This window comes from Schistocerca gregaria, chromosome 2 (assembly GCF_023897955.1).
Source record: "Schistocerca gregaria isolate iqSchGreg1 chromosome 2, iqSchGreg1.2, whole genome shotgun sequence".
Taxonomy (NCBI): domain Eukaryota; kingdom Metazoa; phylum Arthropoda; class Insecta; order Orthoptera; family Acrididae; genus Schistocerca; species Schistocerca gregaria.
The window spans coordinates 905534141-905561374 of record NC_064921.1 but is presented as its reverse complement, the minus strand read 5'-3'; the positions used below and the strand labels follow the sequence as shown (position 1 = coordinate 905561374).

At 41.6% G+C, this 27234-nt stretch overlaps 1 protein-coding gene across 1 annotated transcript in view; it reads right to left on the bottom strand.

The window, feature by feature from the left end:
- LOC126336044 (uncharacterized) overlaps nt 1-26677 on the bottom strand; it is a 116478-nt gene extending 89801 nt beyond the window's left edge. The window contains exon 1 of the mRNA XM_049999524.1: nt 24018-26677. Coding sequence (XP_049855481.1) covers nt 24018-24750 — 733 coding nt within the window. The 5' untranslated portion in view covers nt 24751-26677. The remainder of the gene's footprint in view (nt 1-24017) is intronic.
- Nucleotides 26678-27234: the final 557 nt, after the last annotated feature.

Below are 27234 nucleotides of genomic sequence, written 5' to 3'. Positions count from 1 at the left end.
GCACATTTCGTAGACAGTATTCACATATGTCGCTGAATATACCTACAAAAATATGTACGTAACTTTACGACACATAGTTCAGAAGACAAGACGTCTTCAACACGTAGATGCGTCAAAAACTGACGCATCACGCATGACGTTTTAATTTATCACTTTTTTTACTACTAACTCTGTTCACATTTCGCAGATATTAGCCGCATATCGCACTGGATATACCTGAAAAATTATATTATTACACAGTACATTCTACACTATATATGACTTCATATACGTTAACCTGCGTTAAAATCAAACTGATTGGGGGAATTCGCTTGAGTTATAGGTGAAATAAATGTACCAATACTTGTCACATTTGTTAAATATTTCTCAACTATGTTTTACATGTGCGTACGCGGGCAAAGTCCATGTAAAATGTTCATCCTGATCCCATGCAACAATTTCAACCGAATTAGGAACACATACTAGTTGTTGTTGTTGTTGTTGTTGTTATGGTCTTCATTTCAGAGACTGGTTTGATACAGCTCTCCATGCTACTCTATCCTGTGCCAGCTTCTTCATCTCCCAGTAACTACTGCAACCTACATCCCTCTGAATCTCTTTAGTGTATTCATCTCTTAGTCTCCCTCTACGATTTTTACCTTCCACGCTCCCCTCTAATACTAAATTGGTTATCCTTGATGTTTTAGAATATGTCCTACCAAGCGACCCCTTTTTCTAGTCAAATTGTGCCACAAATTTCTCTTCTCCCCAATTCTATTCTATACCTCCTCATTAGTTATGTCATATACCCTTTATAATCTTCAGCATTCTTCTGTGGCACCACATTTCGAAAGCTTCTGTTCTCTTCTTGTATAAATTGTTTATCGTCCACGTTTCACTTCCATACAAGGCTACACTCCATACAAATACTTTCACAAACGACTTCCGGACACTTAAATCTATACTCGATGTTAACAATATTCTCTTTCCTTGCCATTGCCAGTCTACTTTTTATATCCTCTCTACTTCGACCATTATTAGTTATTTTGCTCCCCAAATAGCAATACTCATTTACTGCTCTAAGCGTCTCAACTCCTAATGTAATTTCCTCAGCAGCATCCGAGTGAACTCGACTACATTCCCTTTTGCTTTTGTTGATGTTCATCTTGTATCCTCTTTTCAAGACATACTACTTACGATGTGGACAGAAATCCGAGGGGAGTGGAGGGCGGTGTGGGAAGAGGTAAGAACCTCCAGCGTCCTATTGAGATGAGCGTGATAATGTGGAGGGAGAAGGGGAGGAGCAGATTGCTAGACAGCGAGGTGGACGGAGTAGATGGACACGGATAAGAGGGGAAGGAGGAGGTTAGCAGTGAGGGAGGGTGAGGGGTAAATGGACAGAGAGAGGAGGAGACGGACGAAAAAGGAAAGACAGTGAGAAATAGAGACAGGCAGAAGTAAGTGGTAGATGAACAGAGAATGGGAGACGAGGAAATGGACAGACAAAGGGGAGAGGATATAGATGGGGTACAGGAGGAGATGTACAGAGAGCAGAGAAGTAGATGCACAGGGGAAAGAGGAGGAGATGGGGAGAAGGACAATGAGAGGGGGAGAGCAGTAGGTGGGCAGCGCACGGTGATAGATGAGACGGACAGATAGAGGGGGGGGGGGGGAGAGATGAATTAATAAGACACCGCTTGCTCAGCTAGTAAATTATATTTCCCAAATCACGAGAATGACGAACCCTGTACGATGGGTGAACGCCTAGGAGAGAGAGACAGGACTTGTTGTAGACTCTCTGAAGTACTTGCTGTGTTTTCGTTGGTATTAACAATTAATACAACATTCTTACTGCAAAAATTCATGAAGTCTGTTCAATGAAATGCAATATACAGGTTGTCGCACAAATAGCATATACGGAAGTGGATGCTGAGTGTTCTAAGATGAGTTGCCAATAATCGAAGAGGAATGTTTTGGTCGGTACGACACCCTGTACATCATATCCAACAATTGCGTGCTATATCTTCTCTGACAGCGCTATCATGTCAAACGACACAAAATCGTGTATGTTGTGTGCACGGTAGATTTCATTACATTTTCTTCATAGCGGGTATCACAGCACTGAACTTATATAAAGTACGTGGCATTTTGCACTTTACCTGCAACAATTTTATCACAGCAGACGTGTAAAATACCACCTTTTTCCACTAAGTTCATAACGGTTAGCAATACTGGACTGACCTGCGAAGATGGTGCATTACACGTCACAGGGGCTATGTGATCTCATCGTACGGCGCATTACGTTCTAGTGCCCGTAAAGATAACCACCTATACAGAGGAAAGCTTCACAACAAGTCTTGATTAGGAAAACAAATGTTTCTGTCAATACAAAGAGGAATAGGTCCGCTCGGGCCACTAGAAGCAGGCGAATATTCTCCACAGAGAGTTATTGGGACAGATTAATTTGAACAGATGATGTTGGACTAATTGGGAACACACCCATTAATAATATCCCAGCTACTTGTCAATGACTGCTCACATCGAAAAATACAATACTGTCTGAATAATAATTGCTCCCCTGTGGTAATACACCAGAGAGTAAACTCTGGCGTATCGATTTATACTGGAAGCTTGTGGAAAAGGATGAACAGTCTAATGAGTTCACAACAAAGAATGAGAGAAAGAACCGAAGAGAGGCGTGAGTAACGAATAGTAGCAGAAATGTGAGCAATAATGAATTTAAAATCAAAACTGGTGTCCTCGAAGACTTATAGTATCAAATGTGTATCTAAATATGATGACGAAATTTCTTAGGATGTACGTTTGGTGGGCAGACTTGGGCAGTGAACCACGACTCTTAAGTTAACCGGAAAGAAGAGAGTCGAATCGATTGAGATGTGATAATATAGACAAATGTTGAAAATTATGTAGACTGATAACAAAAAGAAGGAGCTTTTACGCAGTATCGGTGAAGAAATGATCATATGGAAAACTGTCATAAGAGGGTGGGACAGGATAATAAGACATGTGTTAAGATACATTCAACAAATGACTGAGGACCTAGGGTGCAATTAGGGTGCAAGTGCTACTGAAGAGAAGAGGCTGGCACAAGACAGAAATTCGTGTCAGATGGTATTGAAATAGTAGAAGAGGATTCGGAAAATAAATCATTATTGTAGCATGAAGTGGAACTTAATAATGTCCATTTTCACATCTGTCAGTATATTACGTTGTATGATAAATTTCATAATGAGAAATTTTTATATCAATAAAGAGACTCTTAGACCAACAGATACTCAGAAGAAAGTACTCATTTTAGAATTCCCTACTTTACAGAAAATTTCGACCACAAAGATTTCTCAGCACCCTTAATGTTGAAACTTTCTAGCACTGTGTATTGGATCAGACCTCGAACTCGGGACCTATCCGAGCATGATTTGCGGCTCGCCCTTACAGTTTCATTTCCGCCCGAACGCCTCGCCTACCTTGCAAAGAGAAGTTCTTCTGTTTACATTGCAGGACAAGCACTCACATGCAGAGTGAAAATTCATTCCTAAAACAATCTCTCAGGTTATATCTAAGCCAGTTTACCGCACACGCTATCTTCAAGGATTGCTACACCAGAGAGGTATGCTGAAAAACTTCTGCGAAACTGGGTAAAAGATGGGGCAGTGGTGGAAGTAAAGCTGTGAAGATGGGTCGTGAATCGTGTTTGGACAGAACAGTCGCTAGAGCACTTGCCCGTGAGTGGCGAAGTTCCCAGTTTCGAGTCCCAGCTGGGCACACAGTTTAAATTGTCAGGAAGTTCCAAATCAGCGCTCACTTCGCTCCATAGTGAAACACCCTGAATGGTATTGCCTGTATTCCGGAAGATGACTATTAACAACGAAAAAGGAAAAAGTACACATTATTTACTCATAGACTGATTTGTTTACGTTCGAATAGATTAGTTTTTATGTGCTTCTACGGGGAGTTTTATTTATTTCCTTCTCCGGTTTAATATTTACGTAATGCATACTGCAATAGATAATACTATTAACAGTAAAATCGAAAACGATACTACCATGTGTACCGCCATTACAAATCCAGGACAGAAACCGAGAGATCTTCGAGACTGCCTAAACGGGGAAGAACCAGTTTTTCACTGTGATTCCTTTCCATGCAGATTCACCCCATCTGTTAGTGAAGAAAGTTATGGTATGAATCAGTACGGCCTTAGCGCATTGTACATCGATCCCACCAGAAGGCAGACTGTCTCTCGCTTGTCACTACGAAACTGCTGTTATGTTTCCTGAACTAACAGATACTGTACTATTCTGCCATCTGTTTGAGCTTTTTCACCAAATGCTGCAGAGTCTATTCTTCCTTGCTAGCACATAGTATATTCCAATTGGAAGGTTGCCTGATTACTGTTTTTATTTTTGTCTTAGTTACGAAGCGATAACATTATCGTCATCTTATGGGATTTCGAATTTCGTTTTCATGTGTTTTTGAATGTTGCACAATATCTTACTCTCCTCACCTATTTTAACGTGTTATGCCAAGTTATATGAAATGTTTTTTCATCTGCTCTCTTTAACATAGCAACCTGCATATTCATGGTCACACCTTGGTAACAATAGTCCTTAGGGATTGTTGCACAAACACTCAGACACTGTAACTTGACGAAGAATTGTTTTATGCACACTCCAGAATCGCAGTAGATTCTGAGTACCGCAAACTACCCGCAATGCACGTTTGGAAACCGTGTCGTGTTCGAGTATCTTTCCAAGTCGTGCCGGTATACGTCAGAGATTCATTGCCGGCGTGAACTACCCGAGATCGAAACCGCTTTGTCATTGATAAGTGATTAATTGCTCAATCAAGTTTGTAATCAGAGTATCCGTTCGGCGATATCTGATTTTATCTAAGCTGTCAATCACTCGGGCAACAACGGTCGCATGCGTTACACCACATTTGCATTAAGTTGTGTCTGTGTGTGGGCCCAGTTCCCCTTCATAGATCGTGTCTACTCTATATGTTCTGCTCTGATACAAATTAAAAATTTTCCCAAACCCAATAATTTTCTTAAATAATAACGGTTACTACACATACAGCTCTTTTAAAATGTTACATGCTAAATGTGCTTGGCAGGTAAACCGTGCGCCTTCGTTCTGTTTTCTTTACATAGTTATGTCAATCAGTGAGTGTGTTTCAGGCATCCAAAATCGCTCTGAACTACCGGCGTTTGTGCTTAAACCGGAAACTGCACATTTAATTTCAAAACGATTACTGGAAATGATATTCTCCCACAACCCCATCCTTCTGCTAAACTCATTTAACGTCGAAAAAGGAATGCTTAAAACTTTTCAGTTTTTATTGGATATACGTTTTTCAAAACCAGTTTCAATTAACAAATATCTTAGACAAGTTAATAACATTTTCAAATAAATCTGTCTTCGATTTTCTATAATTACCTTTTAACACGCTTGAGATATTTCCTTAGACTGTTCACGGTTATCCTTGTACGTTATCGTCATATGAACATACTTTCAAAATCATGAATGGCATACTTTAAAGATGAATCTATCGAAACGTAAATACTCATGACTATATCTCTTGCTGTACGTATATATTCTTGGAATCAAATATCACTATATGTTACTTACGCTGCCAATCTGAATTGCTATTACCTTTTGGTATGTGCCGAGCTTTATTTTAATTTCCACTTGAGCAACACGTACACAAATCGTGGGTTATTATATCGTCACAGCTAAAAATGATAATTTTTAACTTCTCTCGGCAGTTAAGAGTTTCTTCAGGCTGCAGATAGATTACAACGTGTGAAGGAGCAACAGCTGTGATATAATAATTACGATCGTTAATTACGTCACGAAAGGACATACTGGTGTATTACTTACTATATTACTTGGGAAATCAAAAGAATCGACACAAAGAACGTCACTGATTATCAGAAAGGACGCTTTGAACGAAGTCGTAAGCTATACACATTTATCTTAAAAAAAAAAAATCACCTAAAAATATATTTAAGGTTAGTATTAAAAGCAACTGTCCCGCAACGATTTCCCATGCCACGCGAGAAGTTTAGAAGTTCCCGGTGGGTTCTCGCAAAATCAAATTGTATTTTATGCCTATGTGATCAAATGCTAAGAAGCCAGCATTCTTTGTATGACTTATATTATCTCTAATTAAAAAAGAATACAGAAATATTGGTACTGAATTAATTCCGTTGCTGTCACATCCACTCTACGCTTCAGCCGTGATATAACAAACTTTCCACTGCACTCTTTACGCATGTGCTACTCTTTAGAGTTATCTGTAAAGATGTAATGGGGCTAATTTGTACACGTACAAAAAAAAGTGCCGCGACATCGTCGACGAATGGTGAACGAAGCGGATTAATAGAAGAGTTTCGAGAACTTCGTTGATGACAGCCTCTAGTCGTCATTACTACATGATTGCAGTGCGACATACGCGAGTAGTCCTGTTCATAGAAACACGAAATCCGATGCAGCGGAACTGAACACTAAAGTTACGAAGGATGGGAGATGAACGGGGATAAGAGGATGTACTCTATATCGCAAACATTTAATAAGAGAAAGTCTTGGATGTAGAAGTGCCGGAGACGTCTGTCCTTATCGCAAACCATAATGCGGAAAGATGCAAAACAGAATTAGATTGAGTAACGGATAAGGATAACATTGCGCTTGAGGTACTCAAGTTGCATGGGGTAAACAAGATCCGCGACCACAAATGCTCTACGAATTCATGCAATAGTAACTCCACCTTTATACTTTACTAATTTTCACTCTACTTAAATGTGTTATTTGGTAGCGTACAGATCAATGTAATGAGCTGTAGATATCAGCCATAATGTAGCTTTTAGAACCAGCTAGCAGTAGAAAAATGCTCACGACCTGATAAAAAATACAAAAATGTCGTAGTGTCTTTCGTTTTGTATGAATTGCGGAATGGTTGAAGGCATATTGGTCTGTATACGAAATCAGCAGTAGAAGACGAAACATTCGCCAGAGAAATACGCATTGGACCACGGTATAATGCTCATAAAAAATCACCGAGAACGCAAATACTGGACGTAGAACCTGCACCGTACGATAATTACAAAACATTTTATGCACGAAAATACTACAGACTTCCCCAGTAACACCTATGTGAGTAGACACATTTTGTTGTGCCACAACTACTTCGACTAACATTTCATCAAATTATCACCTGTTTTCTTTCATCACAATATGTGCCGTGGTTACATTTTTGGTTGACTTTATGATGACTTCGATCTCTTCATTATGAGTAAAATAGTAGCTTGTCAGTCCACCGAAATGATGTGTTTGCATCACTATAGTCATGCTATCACACTGGCCAATTTCAGTTCCTTAGTACGTCACTGGTAGATATTTTTTCACGAAGCTCACCGATGAAGGTCACATTCTCCCAAAAATGTATTTCTTTATTACAAAGGAATGGTCACGACATGCACACTATCCACTGCATTCTCAGTAATGCTTATTGTTATAATAATAATTGTTAATTTTACCATTTTAGGCGTCTCGAGTAACACTCTCGGACCGCTACCAGAAATTAGTGAGCTCGGAATCTCTTGATTCATAACAAATTACACAAGTGAAGAAGCTACATCACATATGCACCTTTGCTACATCGAGCAAAGTAAATGAGTTTTTTATCACACACAATTTATTCTGAAAAGAAGGGAGGGTGTCAGGAGTTAACATCCGGTCGACATCAAGGTTATTAGAGACGAGGAACAAGCTCGGAATGAACTGACGATGGGGAACCATCTCGGCATTAGCCTTGACCAATTTAGGGAAATCATGTAAAACATCACTGCAAACAGTCCGACCCGAATTTGAATGGCCGTATTCCCGTAAGCGAGTTGGGCGTACTGACCTTTGCGCCACCTCGATCTGTTTATACTGATGAAATAGCATTCAATGCTAAACGGAACACATTCGAATTTAGTGAATAGCCGTGCGTTTTGAGAAGTTATTTTATTTAGACAACCAGTTTCGGCATCTCAGTAATGGCACCCTCATGCCCCATATGCACTTCATGTTTAGACAATCAGATGTATCAATAATAGCCTACTGGAGTCAGCAGTATCTGGATACCGTGAATTCGTTATTCGAGTGTTTCCTCCGGCGTATTGACAATAATTTGTCTGTACATGAAGTGAATATGGGGCCTGGAGAGCCCATTATTGTGATATCGAAACTGGTTGTTTAAATAAAATAACTTCTCAAAATATGCCGCTGTTTAGTGATTTAACTTGTTAAGTATTTGACTAGCCGCTGTCCCGCATCCACAATGGATCAACAGAGATACAAAAATCAGATGTCATCAATAAGGAGTCACACAAAGACATGAGCCATTCGCTATCAAAACTTCAAGTTCCCATGGGAATGGGACGCGCTCGGACAGTGAGACCGCTCGCCAAATCCGTCACGATATAGCACTCAGTTGACTTGCCTTGTAATCAATACACAAATAATCTAAAGAAATAAATCTTTGTATTCTGTATCCATGTCATAAGGCATTTCCTAGTTCCGCATCTTGGTTAAATTATTTGTCTTTCCACCTTCTCCTTGGCCTTCCTAAAGATCTTTCTTCCTGGATAATAATACATTATTGATTTTGGTATTCTGTGTCTTCCCTAATTACAACATGGTCCTTCCTATTGCTCCCGTATTCCTTAATCTGATCATTAAGCTTCCTACTGCCAGGTGTTCTCTGCCGTCAGTAATCCTCCACCAGTCGGATAGTGTGTACCTTTCTGTTATTCTTAGGTGTCGCATCTCCGATGTTTGTATCTTTTGTTTCTTTCTTTTTGTTACAGTATACGACTCGTTTCCATATGTCACAGTTAGTAATAACATCGTTTCCTAGAAGTTGAGTTCCTTTCTTACTTTAGCTTGATTATTCTATTAATGTAATTAAATTTTTGTATTTTATTTTGCATGTCCATTTCCCTCTCTCATATCTCTACTTTCTGGTCATTTATTATCTTTTGCAGGGAATTGGCTCCACGGCCCCGAAAGCAGTAACTTTCGTTTTCTATTGTGGAAAAAGCAAGCAGGTCGTTGTGTTCTCGCTTACAGCAATCATTGCTTGATCAGCAGCAAAGAGTAATTTCTTTAAAAATATTCGTTCGTGGAATTAAAAAATACAAAAACGTAATTGAATTATCAGTAGCGTCAGTATGTCTTCAATATAGATATTAAAAAGTATTGGGAATAAACTGCTTCCTTCTGTTACTTCCCAGTTTGACTTTGTCTTAGATTACCCATGTCCTAAAGTGGCGACATATGATACAAGGCAAATGCTTTCTAATTCCTGTAATATGTGCAGCATAATGTTTCCTCATAGTTCTAGGGCTGTAAAATAAGATATGCAAATGCTAATGACCAGTGTAACACGACCACAAGCAATTATACTAGGTATAATGATTTAATACAATGGTTTCGTTGGTCAATAGTTTATTATTGTCAGTATAGACAGGTGATTTAAGAAACACAGCGTTAAAGGGAACACGGTCGTGTGTAATTGTGACTATACGTGGTAAATTGCTTTTTATGAACTCGGACAAGAATAGGACTATCTTTCATTCCTCATCAGAGCTACATTTTCGCACAAGATTGAAATGTGACGCTGTTAACCAGTCCATGAGGATGTTCGGATAGTGCAACGGCTCGCGAAACAATGTTGCGTACAATGTATTACTTAGTCAACACAGCCTATAACGTGTAGAAAATGTCAGTATCTTCTATAAGTTTTCTTCCTAATGCTAGAGCTGTGAAAAAGGAAAGATGGAAGATGATCACTGTTTGACACTGGCTAGATTAACAACATCTCTTTATTTTCATGTGACTAATGCGCAGAGTTATCTACATATTAATCTACCACAAATTATGTAGTACAGAACGAGTTTGGTTTATTTTGGTTTCTTACATTACAAACAGAAAAGCAACAGAAAACAACCAACGACCATCATCAGACAATGTAAATGCACGCAATTACGTAATGTTCTCTTTGCATCGTCACCGTAGTGTATGCACAAGTACGTGTACATAACTATATAGGATAATTCAGCTGCCACTGCCGTTGTCGTTTTATGCAATCCGTGATGTTGTAGCTAGCCTTCATAAATCACACACGAGATTTTCATATGCTCTTGCTCGCAATGCTCTTACAGGAAAAACGAGAAGGACATTCTTGTAGGAAATCTAATACAGCTAAATTTTGTACAGAAATATGTTATCGATGGAAGTCACCGTTTTCAAGCCATTCAAGTAAAACTTCAAAAGTTACCTTCAAGCGCATCTCCATCCACATTCCTGCCTCGCCTAGAATGTTCTCTATAATGTTGTTCGTGGCATCCTCTCCTACTATTATACTAAAATTTCCTGTTACACGAACTATTCCCGATACTGTATCCTATCTGGTCTCTACTGATTAGATTATTACGCCATCAGCATACTAGGCTACTTCGTTAACATTATGAATTTAAATATGCCTGTGAGGGTAAGGAATGGAAATTGACTTTTGTTGTAAACAGTTAACTAATTATGTTTACAATTCGATCGAAACTTAAACCTTACAATCGCAGTAGGCCGTAGTCACAAGACCTGTCGAATACAACGATTTAGCTGTTTACTTTATGCTCTTAAAATTCATGAAGTTGTTAGGTAAAATTTATAATCATCAGTTTCACAATTTGTAAGGGATCGGCATTACCGATGCTTGAAGAGGCCAGTCATTGAAGTCCAAAAATAGTAGAATGTGGGAAATATTTCGCGATGTCGCTCATATTTATAAAGTGGCAGGAGGGAAAGCCATGAACAACATACTAGAAATCATGAGTGGTGGGAGCTCTGAGTGGGGTTGACGGTGCGTTTGTCCAGTTTTATAAGTTTTTCGTGAATAATTCGAAGACTGTGGCCTTTAATTACTTTGATTTACATGAAATTTCCTACAAAATGGTTCTGTTCATTCTTCATTAAACGCTAATAGTTTGCGCACAGCGGGCGAGAAATTATGTAAATGTCGCGAGGTGTTCATGAAAGCCACCTGTAAAATTGTGGGCTGCATAAAACGACAGCGGTAGAGGCAACTGAATCACTATGTATACCAAAATAAATTATGAATAATCCGCCTCGATTGCGAAAATTCCCGGTGTTTACCCAGGTTTCACGTGGATAACCACGCCTTCTTCAGAACAAAATAAAAAACAGCTTGCCTAAATGGGCATAGTCAATTTCTAAAATGAACACCCACAACGGCAGGTCCCCATAAAATTTATTAACATTACACGGTACATCCGTACCAAGTCAATAACACTACTTAACTATGTGTGCTGCCTCGCCCCAGCCAACGTGCGATGGGTCACAGGCTCTCCACTGCACTGCAATGCTGAACGTTCTTAAATACTATGTATACCTATGTCGACAATGAAATGCAGAAACCTTACGTAATCATTTGCAACCTCTGCATTTAAAAAACCTATTGATTAAGTGCAAGGACTGCTTGAAACCTGTAACTTCATGTGAAAAAGGTTTTGTGATTGTTTTCCCTACATCATTAAACCTTTAACTGGTAGCGATTTATACTGTATATCCGTGCACAGTCCTTGTGCCTTCATTGCTAACGACGTAGATATGGTGGTCCATCGACAGTGACCGGGCCAAATATCTCACGAAATAAACGTCAAACGAAATAACTAAAACAAACGGAACTTGTCCAGCTTGAAGGGAGAAACCAGATGGCGCCATGGTTGGCCCACTAGATGGCGCTGCCATAGGTCAAACGGATATCAACTGCGTTTTTTTTTAAAGAGGAACTCTCATTTTGTATTACATATTCGTGTAGTACGTAAAGAAATATGAATGTTTTAGTTGAACCACTTTTTTCGCTTTGTTATAGATGGCGTTGTAATAGTCACAAACATATGGCTCACAATTTTAGACGAACAGTTGGTAACAGGCAGGTTTTTAAAAATTAAAATACAGAACGTAGATACTTTTGAACATTTTATTTCGGTTATTCCAATGTGATACATGTACCTTCGTGAAATTATCATTTCTGAGAACGCATGCTGTTAGAGCGTGATTACCTGTAAATACCACATTAATGCAATAAATGATCAAAATTATGTCTATCAACCTCAATGCATTTGGCAATACGTGTAACGACGTTCCTCTCAACAGCGAGTAGTTCGCCCTTCCGTAATGTTCGCACATGCATTGACAATGCGCTGACGCATGTTGTCAGGCGTTGTCGGTGAATCACGATAACAAATATCCTTCAACTTTCCCCACATATAGAAATCCCAGGACGTCAGATCCGGTGAACGTGCTTCGGCGGCCAATCCACCTGTTATGAAATCTGCTATTTAATACCAGTTCAACCGCAAGCGAGCTATGTGCCGGACATCCATCATGTTGGAAGTACGTCGCCATTCTGTCATGCAGTGAAACATCTAGTAGTAACACTTACGAAATCAGCATACATTACACCATTTAGATGGCCATCGATAAAATGGGGGCCAATTATCCTTCCTGCCATAATTCCGCACCATACATTAACCCGCCACCCGCTGATGTTACACTTGTCGCAGCCACCGTGGATTTTCCGTTGCCCATTAGTGCATATTATGCCGGTTTACGTTACTGTTGTTGGTGAATGACGCTTCGTCGCTAAATAGAACGACGCTGCAAAAAATCTGTCACCGTCCCGTAATTTCTCTTGTGCCCAGTGGCAGAACTATACACGACGTTAAAAGTCGTCGCCATGCAATTCCGGGTGCATAGAAATATGGTACGGGTGCAATCGATGTTGATGTAGCATTCTCAACACCGACGTTTTTGAGATTCCCGATTCCCGTGCAGTATGTCTGCTACTGATGTGCGGATCTACTTAGGCATCATAATTTGTTGCAGGTCGTGGTTTACGTTTCACATATGGCTGAACACTTCCTGTTTCCTTAAATAATGTAACTATTCGCAAAGGGTCCGGACACTTGGATGATGTCGGCTAGGATACCGAGCAGTATACATAGCACACGCCCGTTGGACATTTCGATCACAATAGCCATACATCAACATGATATCGACCTTCTCCGCAATTGGTAAACGGTCCATTTTAACACGGGTAATCTATCACGAAGCAAATACCGTCCGCATTGGTGGAATGTTACGTGATACCACGTACTTATACATGTGTGACTATTACAGCGCCATCTATCACAAAGCGGAAAAAAGTGGTTCGTGTGAAAACTTTATATTTCTTTACGTCCTAAAAGAATATGTAATAGAAAATGGGGGTTCCTATTGAAAAAAAAGCAGTTGATATCCGTTTGACCTATGGCAACGCTATCTAGCGGGCCAACCATAGCGCCATCTGGTTTCCCCCTTCAAGCTAGACGAGTTTCGTTCGTTGTAGTTTTTTCGTTTGATGCTTATTTAGTGAGACATTTGGCCCGGTCACTATCAATGGACCACACTGTATGTGCGACAGTAGCTGAGCGTGCCAGGAGAGCCAACGTCTCATATATAGAAGTTTCGAGACTTAATTGGTAAATATGCGCTATAAAACACACAGTGAATGTGGACAAATGGTACACAAGTCCATCTTTCTTCTACTGCTTGCTTGAAGAAGAACTATTGAAGTAAATACAGTTCCCTGAACTTCAAGACAAAGTGCGGAGAGGTGAGATGGAATTTTGATCAACATATATTATGATGAGTTTGAAGTGGCAAGGCAAAAGGAACGTACGAATGTTGACTACATCTCATACAACTCCAGGAAAACAAATGTGAATGTCGACCGCAAAACTAATACCTGAAAATTTAAACGAAATTGTATGTTTGATTACAAGAAGTCTATGGATGCAGGGAATACGACGTGCTACGTATCTCAACGAATCATGTTCGCAAAATGCTGATATGGTACAATAAAACTTCGTCTAACTATTTAGACATGTGCGTTCTAAATTTCCGTCTTGTTGACAAGGTTCATACCAGAAAGAATGCTTCAGTAGCCGAATTTTGTCTCTGCCTCATTCGTGAGATTTTAGAGGAAAACCACTAAGACTGGAAAGCATCAAGAAGTCATCGATCAGACGAGGAAAATCCATTGAGGCTCCAAGACATCCCTTTCCAAGCATCACTGAACGGACAGTAACACAACTGGGGCCTGTATGGGGATGCATCAGAACTTGCAAAAACGAAAAGTGGAAGGAGTAGTGTAATAATGTGATGTGGTACAGGTGTTTCTTGTTTCGAAATACTCGTATATCAAACAAGAAGCTTTCGAAAATTGTTATTTGGTGTTAGAAACTTCAGCAGAACATAAATTTCAAAGTTCTCAATGACTTTAAGAATTTATTGGAGAGAATATGTGCAGAAGAAACTCCAATTATAACAGCTTTGCGCAGCAGGTGCCGCTGTGAACATCGCCACATCGCGCTTAGCACGGCGGGCGCTGCTGGGTGGAGCGGTCCAGCCACACAAGCTGTTATGGGGCACTCAGCGGTGAAAGGGTTAAAAAGAGGATAATCAGTGAATCACAAAATCTCGTTTTGCCAAAGGACGTAACTTGGTTTACAATCGAGGTCACACTCCAGTTGATGAATGCCTCTGGCGCGCTGTATATCTGTGTCACAGAAACTGCATCGACAGTTTGTTTCTGTGTGGATTCACAGTCTCTAAATACTTAATAAAGAAAACATGCTGCTTAGTAGGCTATGAAGTAGGCAAACTTTATTTAAATCGCCGTATTAGCTTATTTCGACCGTTGGTCTTTTTCAAACACATGCGTTATTTTACATACTATGTATTGAAGCTATCACACACATAAAGTAGACGTCTATTCCAGCATTCCATAATTTCATTGCCGATGGAATATGACGTCTGCTTTGTACGCGTAAAGTAAAATAACTTTACAATTACAATACGTAATACGTTAAATCACACAAGGGTTAGGAAATGACCTATGGTCGAAATTAGCTAACGGAACTATTTCAGTAAAGACACTTCACTTCACAGCTTATTACGTTCCAAGTTTTTTTATTATCTATTCCGTCGATAACACCAGTTCAGCAGAATAATATTATTCAGAAAATACCGGTTGGCTTTGGGCCCTACGGTTACAACTGCTGCTGGAGAGCTTCTTATACATGCCTAAAGACTGCAATCTTAACGTATGTGTTTTAGTTGTAATGGGTTCGTTCCACAATATTGTACTTATCTACAGCACACGCTTTCGTAACGATGATTACATTATCGTTGTATTTCGTCGTTTTCGCTACCGCTCAGTTTCGTCTGCGTAGGCCGTTCCTAATCTATGGTTACATGAAAATGTGTACATTCAATGAGTACATTCAATAGTACGACAGTGGAAAATATGGCACACGAGATAAATTCAATCCGCATTCCAACGCTGAAATGCTGGAAGTATGACGTGCATGGAATGTGATCGACTTGGAAACATGCGGCTTTGTTCTACAATTTTAATTTCAACTGAATTAAATTAAATTTTATGTCAACCAAATGATTTATTCTCTTCCATTCAATGGAAATCACAATGAATTTCAAGGTGTTTTATTTAACATTTCGATTTCCATTGCAAGATCGATGTTCAAGTTATCAATCAAAACAAAAAAAATTTTTTGTTTACATTGGCCTGCTGTAATGTTTTGCTGTGATATCATCATATCATTCATTGCAATGCTTTATGGTACACTTTTTTGTTGTAGTTATTGTCTGGCGCGTAAGCAAACGAATCTGATAGCTTTCCGACACGGGGACAGGCGACATACAACTTACCTTGAGAGAAGCATGAATTTTCATGTCTAATACCACAAATTCTCAAGACTGCCCTTGTGATCTGTTTATTGTCACTGCGAATGCATATCGCAACGGAAGCTGCCAACTTTTGAAGGCAAATGCCATGTCGGTTGGAGTCATTGGGATTCGTAATATCAAGAAGCCATTATAATGAAGTGGCTGGTTGATATTTCGCAACATTATGATGACCGATCCGATTTTCAGTTGGTGATTGTTAGGAGGCAATCCTGACAATTTCTGCGATTTTAAAAATTCGGTTGATAGCTGTAGACATCCTCTTGGTTAGATGATGTAAACTGCTGCGTCTTATTAGAGACACTGCAGTGCTATCAAATTGTGACAATTAAATTCAGCTGTGTCGGTACGACAAAATGTGTGACATGAGTAACCACAATTAAGCTGATAATGGATTTACAACATAATCAAAACTTGATTGAAAATAAACAACAAAATCAATTTTTCGTCACTTTGTAATCGATTGGCTTGAGTCACAATTTGACAATTAGCAGCCAAACGACATTTGTGGAGGTAGTAGCGAAATTAATTGGAATAAAAATAAAATAACAACTTTTTTTGAAGAGATTGTAATTTAAAGAAACTAAAATAAATATTTTGTTCTAATTTAGGCTGACTTGCGTTTTCCCCGATGTTTATCCTGCTCTTTCAGATTCTTTTTCTTATTGAAAAAATTTGAAAGCTTTGCATCCAGTGAGCGTAATGAAAAAAAGTTAATAAATAAAAAGTAAAAATAGTTACGCATATCCATCGTTTCAGTCGTGTGTTACGGTATTGAATTCACACAAAAACAACATGGAAAAAAGCACTTTCAGGATTTCCACAATTTTCCAATTTTTCGCCGAAGTTTCCCAATTTTTCTTTCCCCAAGAACCTTATTAATACTATGATGATCATGTTTTTTTAAAAAAATTACATAATCGGTGTAGCCATTTTCAACTGATTCGCTTACCAACGAACAGCTTTTCATTTTTATTCGTATATATTGCAAAAACTCGTCTCTGCAAAGCGTGTTCCGGTGTCATAGGAGCCAGAAAGTAAATCGTGCCGTTAAGAAATATCTTGATGGTGTTCAAATTGTGATGTAGCACTTCTTGTCCTTGATGTTTCAAATAATACCACATATTGGCAAATCGTGTATAACAATAGCGTGTAAAGGGATATTTCATATGTCTACTACTTTTAAGTATTTCACAACAAGATTTTTAAGATCTTATAAACCCGGTTTCACCTATTCAAAGGAACCGTTATACATATTTATTGCTTTCACAGCTGCAAAATTATGGTTTCCCAAAATTGTACCGAAATGGCAGGTCGGCTACCCAAACTGTGGAGACTGGGGGTGGTCTCGACTGTCTTAAAATTCTAAATCTGTTGCAACTCTTGTTAAAATCGTTCCTCATTGTCGACGACCTAGCTTTTAAGTATTTCTGAAAAATCATGATTTGGCGGAATAGCTATAGCTGATTTATTGACGCTGCCAGATTTCCTTAACTAACAGAACAGCCTCAGCTATAAAAAACCACGTGTGGCAATTAATGGTGTTTCTTTCTGCCATATGATGGTCGTTTGACCGAAACGGATACTGACATATAGCTGTTGCATAATGCATGATTTTTTTTAGAATACATGTATAACATTTATCAGATTTAATGTTGATTGTAAGACGAGCGACAAGAAAGAGAAATGACTTTATTGCGTCACGGGACCGGCGCATATTGAACCATCCTGGTTACTGATCATCCTGCCAGACGCTACACTGAACACTTACTGATAACGGTCTAGCTATTGGAAAGCCAGTACAATTTTGTAGAAACTGCAGTCATAAAGAAAGTGAGTAATCAGACCCATGAACAATGTATGCGACAATAACCTTAACGTCGGGCGTCGACGTCCTAGGGGCAGGTAAAAGCGACCGGCTAAAATAGATATCGGTGCTTTAGTTCTAAACAGCCGGTGTTTTTCGGTATGTGTTCGGTTTCGGTTATAATACGTTTTTATATTTTTCACTAACAACTGGGTAAGAAAACTGACATACTAATTTACCGTAGCAGCAGTGCTAAGCATTTTGGTTTTAAAGAAAATTTTTAAACAAGTAATGTTTGTTCATAAAAATTTCCATTTATTTTAAATACTGGTTTATTACAGAACATGGCGAAAAGTGAAGAGTCCTATTTTAAAAAGGCCTCCGACCATTAGAAATTAGCAACAGACACATGACATAGTAATCGGTATAGCATTGCTGAGACCATAACGTATCTGCTGCCGTGTAGCGTGGCCTGTTAGACGACAAACGATTACGTGCAGTGTACAAGATTTGCCCCTGCGTGGTCTATACGTTAATTTCTCGCTGTCGTCCTCAGACATCGGTTGTATAGGAGAATGATACCATATTTTACAAAGTGTTGTAGCAATGAAGTAAAATGCTTTATTTTCTTTAAAATATTAGAAACGGGAAGAGGCATAACAAATCTGCGACACCAAATAAGGAGAAATCATTCACAATGTTTCTCGGAAAAGAAGGTAAATTTCGGTGATATACATGTAATTTTATTGCTGTGCTATTAACTTGGGATAATAAGTGAACGCTTAATTTTCGCAGCCTACTTTTCTAACTGGAAATAAGAGAAATAAGAAAGAGAAAATCGGTTATTTCTTGAACTGGTTATTTTGAACAATCTGAACAGTAAGGTTAAACTGGAGACTTATAAAACCGTTACAACCGAATACAGGTTGAGTCAGCGATAACCGCCATCCTATGATGTCCATCATAATTTGATCAAACGTAGAAAAACACATTTACTGAGTAAGGACGGGGTCGTTGATGTATCTGTGAGAGCAGTAAATCCTAGCGTAACCGCTTAAGGAAGCCTAATATGCGCGCCTTAGCGTAAATGTGACACAAACCAATTACAGCCAGTGCAGTAGAATGTCGTCATTCAGAAAATATATCGTGACCAAACACCAATTGCTACTAAAATTTTTACCTAAAAACTGTAATCATGAAATAACTCAACAGCCAGCCTCGTGAAGGCAGTCTGGAACAGTAGCTGAAACGTTGGTCACTGATGAGCCTCATCAGGCGGCCGAACGTCGGAAAACGATTGCACACTCCACAGAGAATAAGTTGACACTAGTCGCGGTGGCTGAGGGAAGCGACTGACACTGGGAAATTCCTTTATGGTCGCTCCCACCAGCCACCGCGCCGAGTGTCAACTTACCTTGCGCCTACAGTAGTAAGCAGATGACCATTGAAATGATTAATAGCGAGAGTGTCTGTGTTTATACAGCAACTGCGTTTATTACAGTGTGATGTTCTTCATAGACGAAAGCATAAACTGAGACACTGTCGCCATTAATGATATAATCACACCTGGCGTTGCTTCAATGACATAACAAAAATGACGTCTGCCTGTTCTTAGTGTCAGTAATGTGCGAGCACTTAGGTTGTGACTACGTGTCTTATGGAGATCTTGACTGACATTCGGGGCGTGCTCGGATAGCCGCAGTAGTTAAGGCGACTGCTCATGACATCCGGTTTCGAGTTATGGTCCGGCATAAACTTTAATTTGTCACAAGCAGATGTGGCTAATATATATCGACAAAATGTGAAACCGTTTACCAACGACCGTTGAGGCATCGGTGAGGGTAGTGAATCCTCAAACGACGGCGTTTTCCAGCCTATTATGCGCGGGTCGAGTAGTATATTTAAAAAATCGGCGGTATAATTACCCAAAAATACGCGCATAAATATACGAAACAAGTAAGACAAAATTCTTCGTTCATTAGATAAGTACCTCCATATAATACATAATGAACAATTGAAGACTTCTCGTAAATACTTGAAGAACTTTATGATTTACCGCCAAGCGCTGCTAATCAAATTTCTTTATTGAACAACCAGTTTCGGTCCACAGGCCATCACGAGTTTCATAAATGCCTTTACAGCACTGTCCTAGGCAACATAAAGTAAATGGCGTCACATACTGACATCCATGAAAGTCGTGACAAGTCACTGACTTTATTATGTGGCGCCCCTGTTTTTATATCGCCTAGTATGACATAGTAAACGTCTTTATGAAGGTAATGATGGTCTGTGGATCGAAACTGGTTGTTCAGTAAACCAATTTTATTAGCAGCTCTTGCCGATTAATCATAACATTCTTCACAATGAGCACTGTCTGTACAGCTGTACGTCAGTTGTGGGGCTGTTCATCAAAAATAACATTAGGTAAAAGATTTCCGACACGCTTCAGCACATGTGAACAAAGTAAAAGTACTACTAATAGGTTAGACACGGTAAGTCGCGGCCAGAAGATATGTTTGAAAGGGAGTGGAAGTTGAAACACTGTTCTTAACACAGATGGTAATAACACAACAAACGTGGGTGACTATTTTTGAAATGTACAGTTTGGCGTACATTTGCTGTTGACGTTGGTGAAGTCACAATACATGCTGCGTTCACTGCCACCGACTACCATCCGGGTATAAATGGTTTGACGATCGTCACATTTTGACCGAAACCAATAACCACTGCAAAATAATATTTTACTGCTGTTGGGACAGTTTTTAATCCATTTTTAAGGTGATAAGTGTATTTAAACAAAATTGGCGGAACATAAAAATAGGTGCATAAAAATCTAAAAGAAAGAAGACGAAAATTTTCAATTATTACATGTTTCCTTACAATGTGTAGTGAACAATTTTAAAACCATGGTGTCCTTCAGCTCGTAAATATTTGAAGACGTCATGAGTTACCACCAAGAGCTGCTGATAAAATTCCTTTATAGTGAACAACTTCTTTCAGGTCACAGACCGTCATCGGAGTCATAATAGCTGTTACAACATCGGGCTAGGCGATGTAATGTCAATGGGGTCACAAAATAAAATCCGTGAATTCATAGAAACATTTGCAACGCCATGATAGGCTACATGAAGTCAATGGCGTCACATAATAAAAAAATTACGTGTTCATGCGTTTCATTATGTGATGCCATTGATTTAACGTACCCTAGTCCGAGGTTGAAAACGTTTTCATGATCCTGATGATGATCCATGGATCGAAACCGTATGTGCAATAAAGAAATGTTATCCGCAGTTCTTGGTAGTAAATCCTGGCGTCTCTGTCTGCCTCCACAGCTCGGCGGTCAGCGCGGCGGAGTGCCATGGGAGGGGTCCGGGTTCGGTTCCTCGGCCGGTCGGAGATTTTCTCCTCTCGAGTACTGGATGCGAATCTCTTGCCCAACGTAAAGTCCCGAGCGACTGGAAAAAAGCGCAGGTGACGCCTGCATATAAGAAGGGTAGTAGGGCGGAACCCCAAACTTACAGGCCAATATCCTTAACATCGTTTTGTTGCAGGCTTCTCGAACGTATTCTCAGTTCGAATATAATGAATTTCCTTGAGACAGAGAAGTTGCTGTCCATGCATCAGCACGGGTTTAGAAAGCATCGCTTCAGCGAAACGTAACTCGCCCTTTTTTCACATGATATCTGGCGAACCATGGATGAAGGCTATCAGACGGATGCCATATCCCTTGACTTCCGGGAAGCGTTTGACTCGATGCCCCACTGCAGACTCCTAACTAAGGTAGGAACATATGGATTTGGTTCCCAAGTATGTGAGTGGCTCGAAGACTTCTTAAGTAATAGAACCCAGTACGTTGTCCTCGATGATGAGTGTTCATCGGACGTGAGGGTATCATCTGGAGTGCCCCAGGGAAGTGTGGTAGGTACGCTGTAGTTTTCTATCTACATAAATGATCTTTTGGATAGAGTGGATAGCAATGTGCGGCTGTTTGCTGGTGATGCTGTGGTGTACGGGAAGGTGTGGTTGAGTGACTGTAGGAGGATACAAGATGACTTGGACAGGATTTGTGATAGGTGTAAAGAATGGCAGCTAACTCTAAATATAGATACATGTAAATTAATGCAGATGAATAGGAAAAAGAATCCTGTAATGTTTGAATACTCCATTAGTAGTGTAGCGCTTGACTTAGTCACGTCGATTAAATATGTGCGCGTAACATTGCAGAGCGATATGAAGTGGGACAAGCACGTAATGGCAGTTGTGGCGAAGGCGGATAGTCGTCTTCGGTTCATTGATAGAATTTTGGGAAGATGTGGTTCATCTGTAAAGGAGTCCGCTTATAAAACACTAATACGACCTATTCTTGAGTACTGCTCGAGCGTTTGGGATCCCTATCAGGTCGGATTGAGGGAGGACATAGGAGCAACTCTCAGGCGGGCTGCTAGATTTGTTACTGGTAGGATTGATCATCACGCGAGTGTTACGGAAATGCTTCAGGAACTCGGGTGGGAGTCTCTGGAGGAAAGGAGGAGTTCTTTTCGTGAATCGCTACTGAGGAAATTTAGAGAACCAGCATTTGAGGCTGACTGCAGTACAATTTTATTGCCGCCAACTTACATTTCGCGGAAAGACCAGAAAGAGACTTTAGAGCTAGTACAGATGCATATAGACAGTCATTTTTCCGTCGTTCTGCTTGGGAGTGAAACAGGGAGAGAGGATGCCAGTTGTGGTACAAGGAACCCTCCGCCACCCACCGTAGGTTGCGGAGTATGCATGTAGATATAGAGGATGCTGTGTTGTCGGCATTACCACTTCATCCACATCCATAACAAGCCTGCCGAAGTGGTGTCAACTAAAAGGACTTGCGTCCGGTGGCCGGGCTTTTCGCAGGTAGGGCGCCGGCGAAGCGACACGCGTAGTAATGACGTCCTTCAAAAACGTGTTTATAGACTTCTGCAACTGTTGTCTCATTGTACATCAGAAGGACCAACATTATGCTGGTAGTAAGAAATTTCTGGCAAGCTTCAGCACAAATCAAGAACGTAAATGCATTACAAATCGGAGCGACAGGAGAAGTCGTGTCCATTCGCTAGGAAGGAGGAGGGAGAGGGAGGAAGTCATTCTCAATGGAGAGAAGTCTTCCGAAGTAAGAGTGATTTCAGGTGTGCCGCAGAGGAGTGTCATAGGACAGCTGCTATTCACAACATGTATAAATGACCTTGTGGATGACATCGGAAGTTCACTGAGGCTTTTTGCAGATGATGCTGTGGTGTATCGACAGGTTGCAACAATGGAAAATTGTACTGAAATGCAAGAGGATCTGTAGCGAATTGACGCATGGTGCCGGGAATGACAATTCAATCTCAATGTAGAAAAGTGTAATGTGCTGCGAATACATAGAAAGATAGATTCCTTATCATTTAGCTACAAAATAGCAGATCAGCAACTGGAAGCAGTTAATTCCATAAATTATCTGGGAGTACGCATTAGGAGTCATTTAAAATCGTATGATCATATAAAGTTCATCGTCGGTAAGGCAGATGCCAGACTGAGATTCATTGGAAGAATCCTAAGGAAATGCAATCCGGAAACAAAGGAAGTAGGTTACAGTACGCTTGTTCGCCCACTGCTTGAATACTGCTCAGCAGTGTGGGATCCGTACCAGATAGGGTTAATAGAAGAGATAGAGAAGATCCAACGGAGAGCAGCGCGTTCGTTATAGGATTATTCAGTAATCGCGAAATCGTTACGGAGATGATAGATAAACTCAAGTGGAAGACTCTGGAGGAGAGACGCTCAGTAGCTCGGTATGGGCTTTTGTTGAAGTCTCGAAAACATACCTTCACCGAAGAGTCAAGCAGTATATTGCTCCCTCCTAGGTATAACTCGCGAAGAGACCATGAGGATAAAATCAGAGAGATTCAAGCCCACACAAAAGCATATCGACAATCCTTCTTACCACGAACGATACGAGACTGGAATAGAAGGGAGAACCGATAGAGGTACTGAGGGTACCTCCGCCACACACCGTCAGGTGGCTTGCGTGGTATGAATGTAGATTTAGATGCAGAAACACTTCGTAACGCAACGGCGCGGTGGTAATATTGCAACAATGCACGTCGCTGAGTGTTTTTGAAACCAATTCGGCGTTCCTTTACTCCATCAGCTGATAACGTTCTCATTGTCTGGAAGTCAATTGTACTCGACTATTTCTTAAGTGAATACGCGATATGTTCACAATTGTTTGCCGTGATATTTACATTTTCGGCCAGCGTAATGCTTACGCCGTACACGTCATGATCAGGACGCCGCGTGAAAATCAGGCGTCGGGCAAATACAAGCGGTGAGACTCCTCACGGTAGCACAGCGCAGCCTACCTTGCGCTGGGGCGTAGATGTTGAGGAAGAGGCAGTCCTCGCTCTGGTTCTGCAGGTAGGGCAGCAGCCTCTTGAGGTACTCGAGGCGCCCGCGCGGCATCCGCCGCAGAGCCGCCGTCTCGTTGCTGATGTCTGGGAGGCGCTGCGGACAGACGGGGCCGAAGCGGTCGGCCGCCTTGACGCCGCTCCAGCGCGCGCCCGACACGGGCGGCATGAAGCGCAGCGTGCCCTTGGGCGGCGACGCGTACGGCACCCCGCGGAACACCTCCACCGGCTCCAGGTGGCGCGAGTCGAACGTCACGATGAGGCCGCTCACGTCGCCGTACTTGGTGCGCACCACTCGCGAGCTCAGCGTCTGGGCGGCGGCCGAGGCCACGGGGGGCGGCGGCGCCGCCACGGAGGCGGAGGCCGACGACGCCCCCGGCGCCGCCGCCGGGCCTCCGGGGGACCCACCGCCGACGCTACCGGCGAATCCAGAGGAGGCACCTGAAGACGCGGCCGGGCTCGCGGCGGGCAGAGGGTCGGGCTGGGGCCCTCCGGACACGGAGCCGGGCGCCGCCGCCGCCGACGCCGTCGCGTCGGTCGCCGGGACGTCGAGGCAGCTCAGCATCGCAAGCGTCGTCCACACGAAGAGCACCCGCGTGTTTCTGCACCATCTTGCTCTCTGCCACCTCTCTAAAATCCGGACTCCCATGCTTTACGCTTCCTTATCTTTGCTATCACGACGCTCCTTCCACCAGAAGCTCCTTTTTTGTCTGATGACACAACCGATTTTCCTCCTCAATTTTTTCTTTAATTTTTCCTAATCTTTACACTTCAGAACACTGCTTATGCCAAGCAACACATGTCTCTAGTAAGAAACTGCCACACATTGAAGACGTTTCGAACCATAAAGCACCCTCCTCAGAATGAGGCAATATAAATCCAGAAATCCACCCTCGCCATCGGGCAGCTACCTAAAAGTTCACCTCGTCCCTGAGTGGATTACGAGGATTCTCAAGACGGCTCGAGCCCCAACGCACTCTTCAGAACGACACGAAATGATTCAACAATTCAGAAGCGGCCAGTATCCACAGTCTCCCTCCAGAAGTACCCACAAGATCTTTCTCCGATCAGTACCTCTTTTAATACCGCTTAAGCAACACAATTAGACTCAGAACCTTCTAGCACAACCACATACTCCCCGCGAAATAAAAATTTTCAACGGCTTAACAATTAGTTGTAAACTCTTCATTGTCTCCCTCCAACAATGCCCACACGTTGTTTTCCTCTTGTGATGTGGGTTAACTACGGCGATTATATTCGAGACATTCCGAGATTCACCACACTCTCTTTAAAACGAGACCGTACATTTCCGCAAATTCGAAATTACTGTGAAACTTTTGACGGTCTCGTTCGAAATAATTTTCTCAGGATCTCTTAGTCACAGTTCCACAAATTAAGTAAACACCTACTCGCAACTCAAAACACCTTGCTGAATGCTGCACACGCCAGTTTTGCACGAGCAGCCCTGTACTCATAAGCTTTGAAATATACAAAGTAAAAAGATGATACAGCATTAAAAATGCGACATCTATAATGAAAGTTTAGTTCAACGAGGAGACTGTTTACACAATGCCCACATATCTACATTTTGTTTTGTTTTTTGTTTCTACTCAGTGTTCATCTCTCCTGCTTTAGAAGCATTTTCAGATAGTTATAGATAGTCACACATTTGTCAACGCAAAACCTGAATAAGTTGCACTACAGAACACGACAGATGTCGCCTTATGTGGTAAGGCGGCCATTTCTTCCCCCAGCGGTAAATTTTCGTTACAGAAAAAATGCTAAAGTTATTCATAGCGCCGCTGTAGAAAAGGTATTCTCTGCCCATTTAGGATGACCAACTGAAGTAAAAGAGATATTAATTTTGAAATAGAGATATAAGCAGTACATCTCAACAATACCATTGTTGTTTATAGAGCGCCAGACGCACAAGTTTCAAGGCAAGCTCCATTACTGTGTTCGTCATATCACACGCCAACGTTAATATTTATGGTAAGCAACAAATTAAGAGATTCAGGCAGTACACTACTTTCTACAACACAGTTGTTATAGGGGCTCATTGTTGGCTTCACACACAGAATTGTTGCCAGAAAATTGGTAGGGCGGCTATTGAGGCAACCTGTGGTGCAACACTGGTGGTTTTCAGAGCTGTGGTCCATCTGAAACACCAGATCAGTAGTATAAACAATGTCTTTATAGGGGAACGCAGTCATTCGATGGTGTTGTGTGTTCTCACGAAAAAGCTTTAACGGTGTGGCGTACGAGATCGCTGTTGAGCTATCCGCTCGTAGTCGGCGTCGAGTCACATGGCGGTCCAGCCGTGGACGTGTCAGTCGAGGCGCAGCATCCAACCGCCCGCCGCCGATCTTACGCACTCCGTCGACCCGGCGCGCAATGCTCGGCCGGGCCGGCCGCTGCGCATGGCCCGCTCTGCCGCGCCTACCCGCACTCGACAAACATTTCGCTGCAGCACCTTGTCCTCCGCTGAGCCCCTCCTGTAACACTCCTTTTTTTTCCCCTTTCCCTGCACCGTTTTGTTGCACCGCGCGACACCGTTACCGGTCGCTGGCCGTCACCGCACTGAGCCCTCTTTAGTCGATGTCCGGGCGGCGGCGCCGCTGCTGCCCTCTGCCGCGCTGCCCTCCGTGCCATCTAGCGGCAGCGGCCGGCAACCTGCGGGCAGCGGCTGCTCGAATGGCTGGTAAGCCGTTGGCACGTACGGTCCGCCGAGCTGATGGAGCCGGGGGTTTGCAGAATAGGGCTTTTAGTTTTAAGTATCGCTGTTCCGCCGTCGGGTAAAACACACGGGAGTTTTTACGCGGAAGCGCTTTAGCGTAGTGAAGGGTTCCGGCTTGCTGAGCACGTTTCCCTTAAGGGCGCGCCCAATACCTTCGATGGTGTTGCACAGTTTACCTTCTCCAGTTTCGCTGATGGCGTGCCGTTTTCACGTCTGTAACGGCTACAGGCTGTCAAAAACGCGGTCGTTACTGATTGGATCGGCCAACTCCATACCATATTCCTTAACTGAAGTAAATATCGATGAAAAATGTCTCATTTTTGTTAATACACACACCAGATTTGGAAGAACCAGTACTTCACCCACATTGGAAAATCTTATAACAGCTTGTTGGTC